Source organism: Ovis canadensis, chromosome 7 (assembly GCF_042477335.2).
Source record: "Ovis canadensis isolate MfBH-ARS-UI-01 breed Bighorn chromosome 7, ARS-UI_OviCan_v2, whole genome shotgun sequence".
Lineage (NCBI taxonomy): Eukaryota > Metazoa > Chordata > Mammalia > Artiodactyla > Bovidae > Ovis > Ovis canadensis.
The window spans coordinates 14,148,794-14,170,675 of record NC_091251.1 but is presented as its reverse complement, the minus strand read 5'-3'; the positions used below and the strand labels follow the sequence as shown (position 1 = coordinate 14,170,675).

General features: G+C 40.6%; 1 protein-coding gene across 12 annotated transcripts in view; it reads right to left on the bottom strand.

Annotated features, from left to right (window-relative positions):
• Positions 1-21,882, bottom strand: part of EPB41L4A (erythrocyte membrane protein band 4.1 like 4A) — a 284,958-nt gene that overhangs the window by 105,736 nt on the left and 157,340 nt on the right. For all 12 annotated transcript variants that reach the window (XM_069595261.1, XM_069595266.1, XM_069595264.1 and 9 more), the window contains exons 5-9: positions 8,172-8,269; positions 6,881-7,001; positions 4,357-4,444; positions 2,008-2,096; positions 1,363-1,426 (exon numbers count right to left, since the gene is read on the bottom strand). In XM_069595261.1, coding sequence (XP_069451362.1) covers positions 1,363-1,426; positions 2,008-2,096; positions 4,357-4,444; positions 6,881-7,001; positions 8,172-8,269 — 460 coding nt within the window. The remainder of the gene's footprint in view (positions 1-1,362; positions 1,427-2,007; positions 2,097-4,356; positions 4,445-6,880; positions 7,002-8,171; positions 8,270-21,882) is intronic.

The following is a 21,882-nucleotide window of genomic DNA, read 5'->3' as shown; positions in this document are numbered from 1 at the left end:
TAATAATGTACAAAGAGCTCACCAAAGGACCTCATTCACAAAAATAAGTTAGGTCTCAATGGGAAAATGACTTTGAATAATGGTAATGTTTCCATGAAAGTCTTACCATTTTATTATCATGTTTTCTTTTGTTTTTCCCTCTCAAGGCCACAGAGTTTGTGAGGTCTTAATCGTAGATCCCCCGACCAGGGACTGGACACGGGCCCTAGCAGTTGGAAGTGTGGAGTTCTAACCCCTGGACTGCCAGGGAACCCCTACTATCACATTCTCACTAAACACTCTGATGGCACGTCACAGAATTCTGGGAGGGATCACTGCATTTTTTTCTAGGAGAACAAATGGTAGTGCCAAGTTCTCTGCTTTGGCAGCCCACCACCCCAGTACATCAGTTCACGGATCAGGCGCCAAGTGCTTACTGAGCACCTGCTGCATGCCGGACACTGAGCCGGATGTTACGTTCCAACTGCGGTTGCAGCCACTTTTCTTCCTGTCTCTTAGTTCGTCGCTGCATCATCGGATTGGTTTTACCTCTTTCTACAACTATCTCACTAGAAAGTCAACTCAAGACCATTCACTTAAATTCTGTTCTGCAAAAAGTTAGTATTAAAGAGACAGAAGGGTGGATTCGCCTACGTCTTATTTTCACCTGTGTATCCCATAAACATGAATTATAGTGACAGCACTTCAAGGAAGCATTACTTTCACAGGGAGATTAAAAGGAAGCTTTTGTATTCTTGTCTTCTTTTGCCCGGTTTCCCTAAAACTACTCGTCAAAGCACGAGAGCACCCTGAGGCTCTAACAAATCCTGTGCCTACTACCCAAGCAGTCCTGGAGGTCGCTGCCAAGCTGCAGCAGGACGGTCAGCATTTCTGCACCCTTGGCTTGCACTCCCTTGAAAGCATCCAGAGTTTCTCGTCTGGTTTACCTACCATGCTCAACTAGGGAAAGAACAGAAGTGTGACTTCCTGTAGATTGTTCAATTGACTTTGAGACAAAGTTAGGACATGTTTTGTCCTGCATGAAAGCTGCACCCTTCTAATTACATGAATCTTACCTTCACAGACAGTACTAAAAAACTAATAATGATAATCACCTCCTATTCTCTCCTGTGCCCAAGAAAGGTTATTTTTTCCCCTTTGTTAAAACTGAAGTGACATTTCTCCATTACCAACTCATTCATTTATACTCACTTCCCCTTCCCTTCCTTGAAAAGGAGTTGTTTATCTGAGTCAATTAACCTGGTTCCATGTGGCTGCAGCTGAAGAAAACATGGCAGTTTTACTTTACTAGGTCTTCTAAGCTATCAATGAGCAGACAAGGCTTCCCGTCTCAGGGAAGCTAAGCACTAAACACAAACTTACGTCTTTTCCCAGTACTCTGAGTTCAAACTGGGTCTCCTTGAAGTGAACCTTTGTAATCCGAGGCCTGAAAAACAAAGCAGATGGTGGTGCTACTGCTGCTTGTAAGAATTAATCAGAAATTCAGAGAAGTATCCAGTGGGAAAAAAGATGGCTCCTACTGGCTCCTTCATAGGTTGCTACTGCTCTGGACACCTTCCTCAACTCACTCCCTTCTCACTCTCCTGGGCTTCTCCAGTGAATGCAGACGAGCTTGGCATCCCCAGGCCCTGGCAGTACAGCCTTTCCAGATACAGTGCAGTGCTGTGGGCGCCCCAATCTCTCTCAGATCCTTCCTCATTTAGAGTCAGAACTCAGAGCAGTCCTGGGCCCACAGCTCACCACACACACTGGAATGGATAGGAAATCCTACTATATACAGCCTCCACGGACGAGAGAGTCTAGAATCAAAATACCTCAAATTTACAGAGAACATATACACCGAGATGAACTAGCAGAAAACTCATACCCACTTTCACTCATTTATTATCAACCACTGGAAATGTCTGTTCGCTTTTTCCCAACACTTTCAATGACATTCAAGTTCCATAAGCCCCATACATGTAGTGCACAACTTTAATACCAATTCTGCCCTCAAGTTAAACTTACCAGAAATACTTTCCCACTTGTTTTTTATTCTTATAGACGACAACACCGACCGGAGTTAATCCTAAAAAATACTCAGATTTGTTTTCTCCCTGCAAAAACAAACATATGCTTGTAACCACAAATTTATTCATGTAAAAACTCTCTGTCAAACTGTAATTAGCCATATGCACATTGTCTGTTGCATAAATACTGGATCTGGTTTTTCAAAGACATCAGCTTAGAAAGCTAGTTAAGCTATCATGGTAGCTAACTTGCTGCTCACTTTTTCCCGAAGTTTTTAAGAAAACTGTTCTTAGTGCATTCTAACTGGTCACCTCAGTTCATTAAAAGAACCTGGACCACCTACCAATCAGGCCACTGACTGACTCACTCCATGTTGCTTCTATAGTCGTGTTCAACCCTAGCTGCATATTAACTAGAATCCCCCATGGACCTTAAAATGCTCTTTCCTGGGTACCATCAAAACAGGTTAAATGGGAATCTGTAATGATGGAATCCAGGTAACAAAAACATAAATGTTCCAGGTGATTCTCCTGAGCAGCCAAGAACTGACAACCACTGGCTGCCCTCAAGGGCCCTTTTCAAGATCACTTATCTTACTCTCCGATCTGGACAATCATGAGGCCTGGTTCACCACCATCCTCCCCAGAATCCTCAGTCAGCCACCTGCATGATTTTCTGAGGTCTCCAGCATACACCTTTCTATTTTCATTTGTGCCTTAAGACTGCTCAAAACTTGTAAAATACGATCTCTTCTGGTAAAGACTGGAAGCCTTTCATTTCTGGACAATAACAAATCCCAATTAAGAAAATGGGATTCTGGATTGAAAATGTCACGGAGTGCATACCAAACAGGAAATTGAGTTTGTATTCATTTTTTTCTTTTTTCTATTCTAAGGCCAAATAACAGCCTGCAAAGCCAAATTCCCAAGGAACATAAGATAAATATATTTTCAAAGAAAATCAGCTGTAGCCTATTCTTAGTTCTAAAAATTCAATTTTAACGCAAAGTATGGAAGATACTAATGAATCTGATTAATTTGGCATAAATTTCCACCTCCCACAAAAAATGCGTTTTTTGAATTAGGATAAACATTACATAAACATAGAGGTATTTTACATAAGACCCTCTTTATACATTTCCTATAAAATATACTTTTTAAAAAACTGAAAATCTAACAAGATTAATGTGGCAAGAAGAGAAAAAGAGAACTATTCCACAAAGTTTTATAAGTAGTTTTAAAGGACAGTAGGATGGAGCATTTAATGGTTTAATGATATTAGATTATAATTTATCAGGGAACAACTACTTCTACCAAATATGTAATTTTCATTGCCACATTAACAGTATACGCAAGGATGCCTCTAGTTCTTTACAAATAATATGAGATGATTTGTTTTGGGAAACTCTGAGACTCTTACGTTGGACACAAGTGAGCGACTGAACTGAACTGAGACTCTTATGAGCAAAAGGCATATTACAAACTGAACACATCAGTTAGTGCCTGTGTTACAGCAAGTATATCAGGATTTCTTAAAAACTGAGTTCTGACTCCATAATTCAATTGACAAGCATTCAATCTACATACACTCTTTAGCAGTTCATGTCATGTAAATAAAACATCTGATCCACTTTCTCAAATAATCAAATTTGTTTACTGCTAACAAAACTCACAAAACCACAGACAATGACATTCCAGTCTCATGGGCATAGAAGAACCAACTGGTAACCTTAGAAAAGTGTCTCAAAGTTGAAGACCTGATCCAGAAAATTCAGTGCAGATTCAGTGTCCGTGTCCACTGATCCTATTCAGAAAGCTTCCGTCATCCACTGAGGAAAGTCTGCAACAATGTTCCTACTTACGCAATGGCAATACTGCAGTAGGCAGTAACCCTAATATTGGTAACACCTGCACACCCAACATAGACCCACCAACACTTATACATGTACTATTGCCAAAAGTCTACTTTGCCATGCAGGTGATTTTATGAATTCTTTTCAACCATAAACTCTATTTTTGGAAAATCTTCCTGTTTTCTAATATAATCAATTATAAACTAATTTAAAACCATTTTGACCTTTAGCTTACCCCTCTGGAATTATTATCCAGATTGTGTTTTCAAGCCAGTTAATTGTTTTCTACACACGGAAATACAATCACAGACTTTTATGCAAAACTCATTAGGATTTAAACGACGCAAAAGATTCTTTATGTTCAAAAACACAGATGAAAAAGTATCATCTGCTCACTAAACAATAGGACTGCTGCTTTCCTTTGGGAGTTTCAGTGACTTTTTAAGAAAATGTCATCAGCTTAAAATATTCTGTGTTAATTAAATGTTACTCACATAGACAGGATGGAGGTCAACACCATACATCTCCAGGGATTTGGCAGTCCTCAAGTAATTCAGCTCTGCTTCAGAAGGAGCCTGACCCCTGCACGCAGCATAAGAACAAAACAGCCGTACTTGACTTACATCTACTGCGCTCACAGGGAGTATAGACCATTTTCACTATATTCACTGGAAAAATAAATAATCCTTTGTGCTAATGCAAACTTAAGCCTTCATATTTCAAGAAGCCTCCTGCCTTCCTGGTGACAAAATTTCATATTCTGAGGTGACACTTGTAAGTTTCATTTACCAAATCTAGTTTTGCTCATTATAGCCAATTCCAATAGCTCCACACATATTAAAAAGTCTCAGTTTCAGAAACCCCAAAGAGATTATTGAGCATATAAGCACTTAAATTAGAAAGCACACCCCTTGGCAAAGAGTAAAATGTCTCTATGCTCCAGCAGCTCTCCACTGGGAAGTAAACGGAGGAGAGCTGTGGTGGGAGGAAAGAGAGTGGGTTCCTCAACAGCCAACTGGGCTCAACAGCACATGCGCACTTCTTCAGAAACTGCAAAAGTATCCATCACTTTCTTAATACAAAACGCTTGTCACTTTTCTTAAAGTCTTCCCCAACTCTTCATCAGTGATAATATACAGAAAACAGCACTCATTCCTAACGAGGATAAGCGTCTGCCAATAATCTCCACAGAGAAGTGGAACTCTGTGTGTGTATGTGCGTCAGAGAGAGAGAGTGTGTGAGAAAGAGAGAGATTTTTAATGGTTAACAAAAGGAGTTTTTTAATATTAAAAAATACTACTTCAAGGCAATCCCATGTTTCAGCCATGGTACTCTGGAAAACCCAGCAATGTAATACTCTTGAAATCTATGAAGAATGTTTACCACAAATTAGACACAAAAAAGCTACCAAATACTGACTGAGCTTTGGCCTCTTAAAAGTAACCACCACGCTGTCCGTGCCATCACACAAAGCAGACAAGGTGCTTTGCCAAAGTTCCTTGATGATTTCAAAATATAATGGTACTTGAGAACTCCTAGCACAATTAGTATTCTCAGAATGTGCCAAATACACTGCCCTCCATAATTTTGTAACAGGCCTTCTTTCAGCACTCATTTCAGTGAAACCTTATAATGCAGGACTCTAGAACAAGGCTAGAATACAAGGTGGAGAGTCGGGTTTCTCTGATTGCAATTTCTGCTGCTACTCATTGAAACAAATCCTTTAGGCAAACATTTTTTTGTTTACCAGATTAATTCTACATTTTTTTCTCTTAAGTATGGTAGATCTGAAACCAAGCAAATTCAAGAGGGAAAGTTACATGAGAGGCAATAAAGGCAAAGTTAATCAGTACAGGAAATTTAACAAAATAACTATAATTAAATTATAACTTCAATGCTGCGGGTCTTAATTGAAAATCCTACTTGTAGAGTGTGTATATTTCTCTGAAGTGCATGTGGTGTTAATATAATACCCTTTGAAAAGCCACACTGGTGTCATGATCTCCAGATTCATTGCTAAAGACTGAATAAGGATTTGCTTGTAACTGTGAATTTGCATACTTAAGACAGATCAAATCCAGAATACATTAAGGCTTTTGTGGTTATAAAATGCATTCATAGTTTAAAAAAATTAATTTCACGAGGTACTGGTGACTGAAAAAAAACACAAAATTGTAAAATAGAGTATGTACAGAATGATTTCATTTATGTATTTCATACATACATAAATACATTTATATATTTCATTTCATACATACATAAATCTACATAAAACAAACCTTCGATATAAAATAAATTTTCATACAAAATAAATTATGCATAGAGAGGGATCTGAAAGGCCACTGACTAAAAATATACTTTAAGTATTAGGATTTACTTTTTTACACTTATTTTTTTTCCTTTTTAAATTGTCTGGGTTTCCTATGAGCATTTTAGTGTTATAAGCAGTAAAAAAAAAAAAAAAAACCTTTAAAAAGAAAAATGTTCAAGACACAGAATAAGAAACTTTTCTTTTCTTATGCCCGTCAATAGCGTAAGATGATTGCTGATGCAATGTAAAGAGGGATTCTTCTTTTCTCCAGCCTTACTGAGATATAATTGACATATAACATTATGTAAGTTCAAGGTGTATAAGATATTGATTTGACACATTTAAATACACATTGCGTAATGATCACCACCATAGCATGGCTATCATTTTTGTTGTGCTAACATTTAAGATCTACTCTCAGCAATTTTCAAGTATATAAATACACTGTGAGGGCATAATGCTAAGTGACATAAGACAGATGAAGACAAATACTGTATAATATATCACCTGTATGTGGAATTAAAAAAGGAGACCTCATAAAAACAGAGACTAGAATGGTGGTCACCAGGGGGTGGAGGCGGGGAGGGGTGTGTGTATGTGGAACAGAGACATGTTGGTCAAAGAATATAAACGTCCAGTTATAAAATGAAGTTCTGAGGCTCTGATGTACAACATGCTAACTAGTGTTCATAAAACGGGCTTCTTACATTAGAGTCTTATGAATCCTTTCTATAGCTTCTTCAAGTTCTTCCTTTTGATCAGGAACAAATCGGTACTCTGACACATAGCCTGCAGTATGTTTATATGGATCATAATCTCCAAGTTCAGCTAAAACACAAAGAAAACGTTATTTTTCTCCATTTTAGGATAATATACCTAAAAATACAGGAATAAAAGTATTCCTATCATGCTTATTTTCTTCAAATGCTTTATCAATAAATTTATATAAGGCAACTAATTTTAGTTTCAAACAACTCTGATGAGCATATATAGAGATCAACAAAATCTTATCTAAAAAACATAACATTTTTGCTTTCTGTGAGACTATAACTATTATTTTCATTTAACTTATTCTTAGCAGTTTATATGAAGTACAATGTAAATAGAATTTAAAGCACATATAATGGAAATGCCTGAGGTGAAAAACAGCTAGATCCTCTCTCTGACAAGGACACCAAGAGATAAAGCATGTGGTTCAAAACATATTTGCCCCAAATAATGGTCATGGAAATATAACATGATGTTGCACATAACTCTATTCCAGTTTACACAAAGAACAAAATGAAACCAGAGAATTCACTATGTTATGCTTATAAAAATTCTTCCTACATTAATCCAGCTTCCAAGCCCAACCCAGTTCCCCAGTTCATTTACACAGCATTTTTCTGGGAATATTTTTTCTAGACTATCTCTGGTCTGCGAGAACTACACAGGCAAGGAACATTCTGTTTCATCACCCCATATCTAGCTTGATTCCTTGAAGGGGCTCAGTAATTATAAATACAAGACAGCCTCAAATTCAGCCTCCAAAAAGACAGTGCCACCTGGAGCTGCTCCCTCAATATGGTGGCCATATTGATGCCAAGAGCTAATGGACAAGGGGTGTTGACTGCAGGCAACAAATTAAACTGGTGATGGCCCCTGCCCACGTGGAGTCTTCACAGCAGCCACTTGGCATCAATGGGATCTCTGAGACCCAGCAGCTACGAGGGATCGATCAACTTAGGCAGAATGTAGAACAGAACAGATTTTCAGACTCTCCACTGAGTCAAGAATCAATGCCACTCCCATGACTAAAACTCCATGGGACCTCCTATCAGGGATATGTAACCAGCTTCATTTTCACCTCTTCTGAAGGCATGTTGATTAAAACCGGAATTCTAACTAAATTCAATTTCTTTTTAGCAAAATGTCATTTATTTATAAACTTGCTTAAAAAGAAAAATTCAAACCTCCTCCTCAAGACCTCTGAAGCAAGTCTGCTTAAGTGAAACCTACCCTGGATGGCATAGGCTCCCAGTTGAGCAGCAGTGTTAATGGGGCAGGGCAGCCGGCCCTGAAGGACATCTTGCTTCACCTGCAAGAAAAACTGATACCTAAAAGAAAAACAGAGGAGAGATTAATGATCTCTTCCACTACTGTCATCTGAATGTTCAGACCCTGAAACCTGTCGCCTTTAACGAAAATGAAGCCGACTTTTGCTCTTTCGTGAGGGGGCTGTTGAGGGAACAGGGACTATTTAAACACACTGCAGAGGCAATCAGGGCAGTGACTAAGGAGTGAAGGGTCTCAAGTTCAACCAGCTGGATTGCATTCCAGCTCCAGGACTCACTAGCTGTTTGCCTTGAGTGGCTATTTCATGTAACAACCAGGCTCCGCAATAGTAAAAGTGAGACCAGGAAGTATCCATACCTCATCAGGTGGATACAGACGTTACATACAAGCTACTCTCACCATTCTCCTCACTGCCACTGCTGTCGCCGCCGTGACACGCTCTCCTTAGAATGGACGTATTACAAGGACACACTCAATAAGCTATGTGCGCCCTACAGAGTCTAAAATCATGGATACAGGACAGAAAGGTCATTATAATCCCATCAGCCCCCACATTTATTAAGATGTTGCCCATTACCTGAGGCTTTGCTCATTTCATCTGCTGAAAGAAAACTTTTTATAATAACAGTGGCACATATAGTAACGGAAAATTATAAAATGAGGTTAGTACCATTTTTACCTCCAATTTGCAGATGAACAAGTTAACAGACACAAAGAGATGAAAAAAATTTGTCCAAGATCTCACAATTAGTTATGTAGCAGAACTAGAACTGCAACGCAGTAGCAATTATGACCCCAGGCTCTCTAAATCGGGATGCTATGCAATCGTAAGCTTCGGTTTCCCCCTTCTCCTTCCATTCAGGCTTTCCGCCAGTGGGTGACGAATGCGAGAAGTTTATGAAACAATACAATGAACAGTCAATGCCATCCCCGGTCACCACCACTCTCTCTCTCTCTCTCTCTCTCTCTCACTTTAGGCTGTCTTCTGTGATCTCTCTCTTTGCAAGGCAATTCCTGCTGTCATTGGGAAGGACAAGGAGAAAGCGCAGGAAATTAACTATAAAAGTCAGTTGTCATATTTCTGTACCAAGTGCTCACAATAAAGTTTTTAGAGAGAGAATTTTAAATGCTACTCTGATAATATCGAGAAGTTCAATTAAGTTGCTCAGTCATGTCCGACTCTTTGCACCCCAATGGACTGCAGCACACCACGCCTCCCTGTCCATCATCAACTCCCAGAGATTACTCAAACTCATGTCCATTGGGTCGGTGATGCCATCCAACCATCTCATCCTCTGTCGTCCCCTTTTCCTCCTGCCTTCAGTCTTTCTCAGCATCAGGGTCTTTTCAAATGAGCCAGCTCTTCACATCAGGTGGCCAAAGTATTGGAGTTTCAGCTTCAGCATCAGTCCTTCCAATGAATATTCAGGACTGATTTCCTTTAAGATGGACTGGTTGGATCTTCTTCCAGTCCAAGGGACCCTCAAGAGTCTTCTCCAACACCACAGTTCAAAAGCATCAATTCTTCGGTGCTCAGCTTTCTTTATACTCCAACTCTCACATCCATACATGACTACTGGAAACACCATAGCTTTGTCTAGACAGATCTTTGTTGGCCAAGTAATATCTCTGCTTTTTAATATGCTGTCTAGGTTGGATATAGCTTTTCTTCCAAGGAACAAGCATCTTAATTTTGTGGCTGCAGTCACCATCTGCAGTGATTTTGGAGCCCAAAAAAATAAAGTCTGACACTTTTTCCATTGTTCCCCCATCTATTTCCCATGAAGTGATGGGACCAGATGCCATGATCTTAATTTTCTGAATGTTGAGCTTTAAGCCAACTTTTTCACTCTCCTCTTTCACTTTCATCAAGAGGCTCTTTAGTTTCTCTTCACTTTCTGCCACAAGGGTGGTGTCATCTGCACATCTGAGGTTATTGAGATTTCTCCCGGCAATCTTGATTCCAGCTTGTGCTTCTTCCAGTCCAGCATTTCTCATGATGTACTCTGCATAGAAGTTAAATAAGCAGAGTGACAATATACAGCCTTGATGTACTCCTTTTCCTATTTGGAACCAGTCTGTTGTTCCATGTCCAGTTCTAACTGTTGCTTCCTGACCTGCATATAGGTTTCTCAGAAGGCAAGTCAGGTGGTCTGGTATTCCCATCTCTTTGAGAATTTTCCACAGTTTGTGGTGATCCACACAGCCAAAGGCTTTGGCATAGTCAATAAAGCAGAAATAGATGTTTTTCTGGAACTCTTGCTTTTTCGATGATTCAGCAGATGTTGGCAATTTGATCTCTGGTTCCTCTGCCTTTTCTAAAACCAGCTTGAATACCTGAAGTTCACGGTTCATGTATTGTTAAAACCTGGTCTGGAGAATTTTGAGCTTTATTTTACTAGCGTGTGAGATGAGTGCAATTGTGCGGTAGTTTGAGCATTCTTTGGCATTGCCTTTCCTTGTGACTGGAATGAAAACTGACCTTTTCCAGTCCTGTGACCACTGCTGAGTTTTCCAAATTTGCTGATACATTGAGTGCAGCACTTTTACAGCATCATGTAGGATTTCAAATAGCTCAGTTGGAATTCCATCACCTCCACTAGCTTTGTTCGTAGTGATGCTTCCTAAGGCTCACTTGACTTCCCAATCCAGGATGTCTGGCTCTAGGTGAGTGATCACACCATCATGATTATCTGGGTCATGAAGATCCTTTTTGTACAGTACTTCTGTGTTCTTGCCACCCCTTCTTAATATCTGCTTCTGTTAGGTCCATACCATTTCTGTCCTTTATTGAGACCATGTTTGCATGAAATGTTCCCTTGGTATCTCTAATTTTCTTGAAGAGATCTCTAGTCTTTCCCATTCTATTGTTTTCCTGTTTCTTTGCATTTATCACTGAGGAAGGCTTTCTTATCTCTCCGTGCTATTCTTTGAAACTGCATTCAGATGGGTATATCTTTCCTTTTCTCCTTTGCCTTTCATTTCTCTTCTTTTCACAGCTCTTTGTAAGGCCTCCCCAGACAACCATTTTGCCTTTTTGCATTTGTTTTTCTTGGGGATGGTCTTGATCCCTGTCTCCTGTACAGTATTATGAACCTCCCTCCATAGTTCTTCAGGCACTCTGTTTATCTAATCCCTTGAATCTATTTCACAATTCCACTGCATAATTGTAAAGGATTTGATCAAATTTGTACCCATAGGCTTAAGTGGAAATCTGCTTAACACCCTGCAGTTTCCCCACCGCTCAGTAATATCACCATAGTTCTTAGGTAATGGAAACCGATAGCAATGTGTAATCCGTGGCACCCACGTTCAATCACAAAATCTGTTTTTTGGAGTCTATATACTTTTCACCATCTCCTAGTCTGGGTAACTAACCATGAGAGTTCTAAAACTTTCACAACCTTGTCACTAATCATACTTCTCTCTCTTACAAACAACCTTTCCAAGAAGTAAATGGGATAATGTTACTCCCTTGTTTTACAAAAAAAAAAGAAAGAAAGAAACAAAACAAACAAAACTTAAGAGATTTCCCTAAGCCTTCAGGATAAAGTTCAAGATCCCTAAGATAGCTTATAACACTTTTACTTACTCCTTGAGCCAAATTTCTTGCCATTAACTAATGACTACCCCCACTGCCTAACTTGCAATAAGTGAAAAAGTTGGCTTAAGCTCAACATTCAGAAAACAAAGATTATGGCATCTGGTCCCATCACTTCATGGGAAATAGGTGGGGAAACAGTGGAAACAGTGTCAGACTTTATTTTGGGGGGCTCCAAAATCACTGCAGATGGTGGCTGCAGCCATGAAATTAAAAGACGCTTACTTCTCAGAAGAAAAGTTATGACCAACCTAGATAGCATATTCAAAAGCAGAGACATTACTTTGCCGACTAAGGTCCGTCTATTCAAGACTATGGTTTTTCCTGTGGTCCTGTATGGATGTGAGAGTTGGTGTGTGAAGAAGGCTGAGTGCCAAAGAATTGATGCTTTTGAACTGTGGTGTTGGAGAAGACTCTTGAGAGTCCCTTGGACTGCAAGGAGATCCAACCAGTCCTTTCTGAAGGAGATCAACCCTGGGATTTCTTTGGAAGGAATGATGCTAAAGCTGAAACTCCAGTATTTTGGCCACCTCATGCAGAGTTAATTCATTGGTAAAGACTGTGATGCTGGGAGGGATTGGGGGCAAGGACGACAGAGGATGAGATGGCTGGATGGCATCATGGACTCGATGGACGTGAGTCTGAGTGAACTCCGGGAGTTGGTGATGGACAGGGAGGCCTGGCGTGCTGCGATTCATCAGGTCACAAAGGACCGGACACGACTGAGCAACTGAACTGAACTGAACTGAACTCCCACTCCCTAACTTGCAATCACTTTTCCAGCCCCACTTAAACACTTTCCATTCCCTGAATGCTCATCTTAGGCATTAAATCTACTTTGTTATAATCATCTGGGTTCCTCTTGAAGAGGAGAAAAGCAGAGTAAAGTAACATTAGCAGAACTGAAATGCAAAAAATATAGAGATATTTAACCAGAATTAGTACAGATTACTGGAAACTTGTGTTAGCTTCACTCGCTTCCTCAATTGCTAACTTGGAATCTCTTTTCCCGAGGTGTGTATTTTTTTTTTTTTTTTTTTTAGTAAATGGGTCATAGATGCATATTTGTCTTGCTCTACTAAGACTTTTACAACATTTGATTGAACAATAAAAATCTTTTGCCAAATAAATTTAGGGGCCTAACTCTATAGACTTTGCTTCAGAGAGAAATGGAAAGAGAACCAAAGAGATGAGAACACAAAGAACTTAGACAGAGAGAAAAACAAGCAGGTAAAAAGGAGAAGAAACCAGATCCCACCGATGACTATATTTCTAGTATCTCAGGCTCAGCACACAACAAGTACACAGTAAATACCTGTTGACTTGATGGATATAAGAATGAACAGAAAGACAGATGGATGAAAACGGGGACAAACTAGCATCCTTTGTTGTCTCTGGGAAATTTATGAAAAAAAAAAAAAAAGGACATCTATTCAAACTTCCCTGGATAGCATGTCTTTTAAAGATACTGGAGATCTTTAAACCATTTTACTTTTTTAAAATTCACTAAAATCAAAGAAGACAAGTAAACTATTTTTAACTAATAATTTCATTAATCTCTATCATGGCAAGCATCACATTAGTTTTATACAAGAGAAACCTCTAATACAGCAAAATCATATTTTTATATGTTAAACACTTTATCTTATCTCAAGGCTTATTTTTAATATACATAACTAATTTTGTCCATTTATGAGGCTTAGTGTACAATATAATATTTTATTTATTTAAAGTATCTGCCTGCAATGCAGGAGACCTGAGTTTGATCCCTGGGGTTTGGAAGATCCACTGGAGAAGAAAAAGGCTACCCACTCCAGTATTCTGGCCTGGAGAATTCCATGGACTGTATGTATAGTCCATGGGGTCACAAAGAGTCAGACACCGACTTTCTCTTTCACTTCACTTTATTTAAATTACAGATTTAGAGTTGCTAGGTCTTCCCTTCTACATCATTCTGATTAAGGCTATGATTAGATGCTTGAGTCCTTGTTTATCTCTGGTTTTAACCAGATAAATCCCATTTTGCCTAGGACAGTTTTAGCTTAAGCCTGTTATACATCCTCCACTATTAAGAACTTTTCTCATCATGCTCCAAGTGTTAGGGTTCGAACAGCAAATTATATGATGACCCATGTTATATTATACCCTTACTGGAAAAAAAATGCTGATCCAGAACATAGTCTGATACAAAGCAGTGTCTGCATAAAGCAGTTACTTGTTATCTTTTAATATAAATCACTGTACTAGTGTATATGGAGAAGGAAATGGCACCCCACTCCAGCACTCTTGCCTTGAAACTTCCATGGACTGAGGAGACTGGTAGGCTACAGTCCATGGGGCTGCAGAGAGTCAGACCCAACTGAGCGACTTCACTTCACTAGTGTATATGCGCTGTCACCCCAGTGAGATTAAGAGCCCCAGGAGAGGGGGGCCCTCCATCTTTCACCCCAACCTCCCTCATGACAAGAGCACAACCAGTGCAACACGGAGAAGGACTTGAAACATTGGCATCGCCGTTTTCTGTTTCCGTGATGTTCATAGAAAAGGGCTGACTTGACACCCCGGATGTACAAGCTGCTAAGGACCATCAGTGATTCAGCAAGTGTCAGGGATGACAAGAATAGGCAAAGGAGACGTGCTCAAAGAAGAGGCAGAAAGAAACCATTCTTTCAGGAGTCCAAACAGGAGGTTCTGAGATTTCTGGGGCCAAAGACAACCAAAAATAAGCTTGAAGAATACCAGTACAGCTGGAAGCAGACCTTCCCATGACCTAAGACCCTGCTGAGTAAACTGAAAGATGCGGGGACAAGTCCAAGCCTGATTTCTGGTGCCAGCTGAACGCGACACCAAGAAACCTGAGAGAAGAGGTTTGCCACCTGCACAGGAGGACTGTCCTCTGAATCCAATAAAGCCTACTCATTTGTATAGAACAATGTGCTGGACAGAGGGGAAGGTTCAAATAACAACATAATAGTAAACATGAGGGCGGAGGGGGCAACAGCATGCATGGCTTAAGAAAAAGAAAAACAGGAGACACGCCCACTGACTATCAAGGGAATATGGCAAAGACTGGGAATAACATTTTTGCAGCTTAAAACTGATGATAAAAATACAAGAGCAAAGAGTTGTAATATCACCTTATATTTCAGTTCAGTTCAGTCGCTCAGTCGTGTCTGACTCCTTGCGACCCCATGAATCGCAGCACGCCAGGCCTCCCTGTCCACCACCAGCTCCCGGAGTTCACTCAGACTCACGTCCATCGAGTCCATGATGCCATCCAGCCATCTCATCCTCTGTCGTCCCCTTCTCCTCCTGCCCCCAATCCCTCCCAGCATCAGAGTCTTTTCCAATGAGTCAACTCTTCACATGAGGTGGCCAAAGTACTGGAGTTTCAGCTTTAGCATCATTCCTTCCAAAGAAATCCCAGGGCTGATCTCCTTCAGAATGGATTGGTTGGATCTCCTTGCAGTCCAAGGGACTCTCAAGAGTCTTCTCCAACACCACGGTTCAAAAGCATCAATTCTTCAGCACTCAGCTTTCTTCAGAGTCCAACTCTCACATCCATACATGACCACAGGAAAAACCATAGCCTTGATTAGACGGACCTTAGTCGGCAAAGTAATGTCTCTGCTTTTGAATATGCTATCTAGGTTGGTCATAACTTTTCTTCTGAGAAGTAAGCGTCTTTTAATTTCATGGCTGCAATCACCATCTACAGTGATTTTGGAGCCCCCCAAAATAAAGTCTGACACTGTTTTAAAGGTCACAAATTTCTTCTGCATCCATACTGGAATGTGATCCAAACCTCAAATCTAATGTGTTGAGGATCATTATCTTCACTTAGAAGGAGACAGGGACCCCAGAAGTGAATGTTTAACTGAAGGTCACTCAACCCATAAAAAAGCTAAAACACACTAGCCTTCACAAAGAGAAGAATATGGATTACCAGATATAATAATAATAATAAACTGACAAGCTTAATGTCAATCTCTGCTGCTGCTGCCAAGTTCTGTTGCTAAGTCACTTCAGTCATGTCTGACTCTGCGACCCTGTAGACCTCAGCCCACCAAGATCCCCTATCCCTGGGATTCTCCAGGCAAGAACACTGGAGTGGGTTGCCATTTCCTTCTCCAAAGCATGAAAGTGAAAAGTGAAAGTGAAGTCGCTCGGTTGTGTCCAATTCTTTGTGACCCCATGGACTGTGGCCTACCAGGCTCCTCCGTCCATGGGATTTTCCAGGCAAGAGTACTGGAGTGGGGTGCCACTGCCGTCTCCAAATGTCAATCTCTAACAAAGTACAATAAAATATTAAAAAACAAACGCTTATTTTTAGAAGTTATTCATCATGAACAAGTTATTTGGAGCTAACATGACTCTCTTTTTAGGAAGAGTTAAAATTTCAATGGCAACAAGATCAGTGTCTCAGTCGTGTCCTGACTCTTTGTGACCCTATGGACTGTAATACATCAGGCTAGTCTGTCAGTGGGATTTTCCAGTTAAGAATATCAGAGTGGGTTGAGATTTCCTTCTCCAGGGGATCTTCCCCAACCAGGGATCGAACCCACATCTCCTGAGTCTCCTGCATTGAAGGTGGATTCTTACCACTGAGCCACAGGGGGAAGCCACAAGGTTTGTCAGCAAAGCAACAGGCAGACTCCTTTCCTCACTCATTCTCTGTCCTTTCTCTCCAGATGACTGAAACCACAGCTCTCTCTTGGTCACTACTAAATTTCATTGGTCCTCAGTGCAATGGGCAACAATGCTCCACATATTATTCAACGGGAGGGGAGTCAGTGAGTGAATTCTGTCTTTATGTACAAATTCAAGAAATGCAGGCTAGAGGATAGTGGTAGGATGTTCCGATTAATGGATTGACTTAACCTGGAAGACCTATCTTCAGGGCTCCAAGCCAGTCTTTTCCTCCCTAATCTGTCTGTGTGTGTGTGTGTCTGTGTGTGTGTGTGTGTGTGTGTGTGTGTGTGTGTGTGTGTGGCGGGGGGGGCGGGGGGGGGCGGGGGGGGGAGCCGTGCAGGCTTTCCCTTGTCCCAGCAAGTAGGAACTGCTCTTGGTTCCAGCGTGAGGGTTTCTATTGCAATGGCTTCTCTTGCTGCTGAGCACAGGCTCTAGGCAGATGAGCTCAGTGGTGGTGGCTCGAGGGCCCTAGCTGCATGCGGGCTCTGCAGCTGTGGTGCACGGGCTTAGCTGCCTGGCCACTAATGGGATCTTCCCAGACCAGGAATAGAATCTTTGTTCCCTGCACTGGCAGGCAGATTCTTATTCACTGTACCATCAGGGAAGTCCTCTTCCCTAATTTTTAATCAGTAATTTAAACACATAAGATAATTCATTTTATCTACCCTTACCATCTACTGAACAGTTACATTTTTACACAGGTGGCATGGTGGTAAAAGAATCTACCTACTAAAGCAGGCGACTCAGAAGACCTGGGTTCGATCACTAGGTCAGGAAGATCCCCTGGAATCAGTTCAGCTCAGGTCAGTCACTCAGTCATATCCAACTCTTTGCAACCCCGTGGACTGCAGCACGCCAGGCCTCCCTGCCCATCACCAACTACCAGAGATTACTCAAACTCATGCCCATTGAGTCAGTGATGCCATCCAAACATCTCACCCTGTCGTCCCCTTCTCCTCTTGCCTTCAATCTTTCCCAGCATCAGGGTCTTTTCAAATGAGTCAGTTCTTCACATGAGGTGGCCAAAGTATTGGAGTTTCAGCTTCAGCATCAGTCCTTCCAATGAATATTCAGGACTGATTTCCTTTAGGATAGACTGGTTGGATCTCCTTGCAGTCCAAGGGACTCTTGAGAGTCTTCTCCATCACCACAGTTCAAAAGTATCAATTCTTCGGTGTTCAGCTTTCTTTATGGGCCAACCCTCACATCCATACATGACTATTGGAAAAACCATAGCTTTGACTAGACGGACCTTTGTTGGCAAAGTAATGTCTTTGCTTTTTAATATGCTGACTAGGTTGGTCACAGCTTTTCTTCCAAGGAGCAAGCGTCTTTTAATTTCATGGCTGCAGTCACCATCTGCAGTGATTTTGGAGTTCAAAAAAATAAAGTCTGACACCGTTTCCACCGTTTCCCCATCTATTTGCCATGAAGTGATGGGACCAGATGCCATGATCTTAGTTATTTGAATGCTGAGTTTTAAGGCAGCCTTTCATTCTCCTCTTTCACCTTCATCAAGACACTCTTTAGTTCTTCACTTTCTGCCATAAGGGTGGTGTCATCTGCATATCTGAGGTTATTGATACTTCACCCCTGAAATAGGAAATGGCAATTCCCTCCAGTATTCTTGCTTGAAAATCCCATGGACAGAGGAGCCTGGTGGGCTACAGTCCATGGGGTCACAAAGAGTCAGACACAACTGAGTGAGTGAACACACACACACACCCAAGTTTGCTTGTAATATCTAATATATTCTTCCTGTCCTCTTTTTGAAGAAATACAATAAAGCCATTTTACAGATGAGAAAACTGAGACTTTAAAAAAGGTTATGCAGTCTTCTCAAGTTAACACAACCAGTGAATGGCAGAGTAAGGCTGCAAAGCCCAACCTGACCCCACAGCCTGCCGTAACAAATATGTGTATTATGCTGACAAAATCTGCAGAAAATACCGAGCTACCAATGATACATAATACATGGAAGTTTGTTATAATATTTTGAATCAGAATTGAAAATAAGTTTAACAGATCCCACGAGGACACGAAGTATTTAAAGAACTGAAAAAGACAAAGAGTTTAGATCTATTTGCATAAAGCTAGAAAGAATACCTACTGCTGAGGACAGAGGTTCGAGAGATCTTTTAGTTCTTATTGAACTTCCTACTGCTTTGTGAGGCAGTAAAGTTTCCTCTCTTAAAAATGTTTAAGAAGCTGGCTGACATTTCAGGAACTTTTTATAAAAATGGAGTGCAGGATATATGACCTCAGAAGCCCCCAACTTCATTTACTATCCGAAAACATTTTAGAGCAAACAGTAGGTACTCCGAGTTGAAGCAATTCTATTAACTTATAATTTTCATAGTCTGGAACCTTCTTTTTTAATGTATCTCACTCACCTAAAAAAAAAAAATTTCCCCCTAAATACAATGTCCTTCTGGAATCCTTCATCTAATATGATCATTTATGTACTTAATGCAGCACTACTTATAATTTTAAAATGAAACAACCTGGATAGCTATCCACAAGGGCAGGAGTATAACAAATGGGTTAGATGGTGAAAGAGGTCTGTAACAATATGTATGACATTGTGTGATTTTCAAAAGATCTATATATATAAAGAATAAGTAAAAGTGTGTTTACTATAGCTATTTTTCACATACAAATTGCAAAGTATATATACAAGATAGATAAACAACAAAGACCTACTGTATAGCATAGGGAAATATGTTCAGTATCTTGTACTAATCTGTAACAGAAAAGAGTCTGAAAAAGAATCACATACATACACATTTGTATTATGTCTGTATAAATGAACCGCTTCGCCATACATCTGAAACACTAAATCAACTACACTTCCAGTTCTAAAATTTTAATTTAATTTTTAAAAAAAGAAACAGAAGAGAGAAAGTGAAGAAATAAAAATTTAAAAACCTAAGAGCCAATACAGAATAGGCTGAAACAATTTTCCAAAGAACTGAAGCAAGGTAAAGATTCAAGGTGAAAATGCAAACAGAAGTACGCTTTTATTTTGGAGGATTTTGTCTTTTGGTTTCCTTTTTGCTTTTGCAAAAATTATCTTGTGTAATTGACTCCCTTTTTAAGGTCTACTATGCCTAACCATTTAAGTTAGCATATTCATGCAAATCAGTGATTTTATCTTTAGGATATACTAAGAGGAGAAGGAAATGGCAACCTATTCCAGTATTCTTGCCTGGAGAATCCCATGGACAGAGGAGCCTGGTGGGCCACAGTCCATAGATGGTCACAAATAGTCAGACATGACTTAGTAACTAAACAACAAGAGTATATAATAGTAGCACATTAAATGCATATTTGACTTACCTAAATTTGACTGTATGTTTCTGTACAATAAAACCAAATTATCATAGATCATGGCCACTAACTGTAAGCTAACTATATTGCCTGGTTATTACATGATCTGGTCTAAAACTTGAAAGAAAAAAGGTTTCATTCAATATATTGTGGGGTTGTACATTACAAACAAATCCATGTATTCTGCTAATGAGCCATTAGAAGATTCTACAAGGAAATTTCTATGCATCATCAGTATTTGGTGAACAGCTCTGGGTGTTCTTTGGAAGGAATGATGCTAAAGCTGAAACTCCAGTACTTTGGCCACCTCATGCAAAGAGTTAACTCACTGGAAAAGGGAGGGACCGGGGGCAGGAGGAAAAGGGGACGACAGAGGAAGAGATGGCTGGATGGCATCACCGACTCGATGGACGTGAGTTTGAGTGAACTCCGGGAGTTGGTGATGGACAGGGAGGCCTGGCGTGCTGCGATTCATGGGGTCGCAAGAGTTGGACACGATTGAGCAACTGAACTGAACTGAAGTGAATGCATTATTAGAAAACACTACTCTTTTTCTCCCTTAACACTAAATCAAGCACTCTTTTGGACTCTAACCCTCACTTAAGATGTAACTAACTGAACTGTCAGAGAAAAGAGAGAAGAAAATAGTAGTGCTAGCATTTATTACCCACTGAACTGTGAGCCAATAAAACCAACTTAAAAGAGCTTCACATACATTATTCCATTTAACGCTTATAAAAAACCTCACAAGACATGTGGTGGAGGTGTGGTTTAGACGCTATGTCATGGCGGAGTCTTGCGACCCCATGGACCTTAGCCCACCAGGCTCCTCTGTTCATGGGATTTGCCAGACAAGAATATTGGAGTGGGTTGCCGTTTCCTCCTCCAGGGGATCTTCCCCACCCAGGGACTGAGCACAAGTCTGCTGCACTGGCAGGCGGATTCTTTACTTCTGAGCCACCAGGAAAGCATGAGGCAGGTCCAGCTCCAATATTATAAGTGAGGAAACGGAGTCACAGAGAAGTTACTGATAACATCAAAATGAAGAACTTCCTTTGTATTTTCATAAAATGTTGTGCCCTGTAATCCCTGATCACTTACAGATACAAATCTGCCTCTATATCACTTGGACTCAGGTTCCCCAGAAACCTCAACTAGAATCACTCTTGACTGCAGAGACTGTTCATGAAACTCTAGTGTAAATAGGGCCCTCAGCTGAATCTTTCCCCAGCACATGTTGCTTCTCCCATAGAGGTTTGCTCAGAGAAAGCCTAGAGGCAGTCCTGCCTTTCCAAGCGCTCACGAACAATGTAGCGATGCAAGACTGGAAAGCAGATGTCAGCACAGTTCTACAAACAAGGCCTAATTACACTACTTCAGAGCAGAATAGCAGAGGTCCTATAGCTGACCTTCTCTCTTTTCTGTGAGAGGGAGACAAATCAAGACAAAAGGAAGTCAAAGGAATAAGACTTCTAAGGAAGAAGATAAAAGGACGGAACAGAAACAGAACCACAGACTGTCTTCATAACCAAAGGTATGATTTCCAGTTCTTTGAATGACGCATTGGGTTCTACTCAAGCCCCGGATGGGTTCATTAGGAAAACTGACCATTTAAAGGTAAGTTAGGGAAACGCTTCTGTTTTTGTACCACATGTAGGCAGGTCAGGCTTCCCAGGTGGCCCAGTGGGTAAAGAATTCGCCTACAAGGCAGGAGATGCGAGTCTGAGTCCTGTGTCAGGAAGATCCCCTGGAGGAGGGCGTAGCAACCCACTCCAGAATTCTTGCCTGGAAAATCCCATGGACAGAGAAATCTGGCGGGCTACAGTCCACGAGGTCAGAGAGGGTCAGACTCAACTGAAACGACTGGGCACACACGAATGCACATAGGCAGGTCGCTAGCGGAAAAGTGAAAACAGGACGCCGCTGTCTGCTCTCTATAAGCCACTCTCAAATGCTGGCATGCACTGTTTTAACAATATAATCAACACCAATCAGAAAGTCTGCCTTAACTGAAGTAAGATAGTCAGTGAT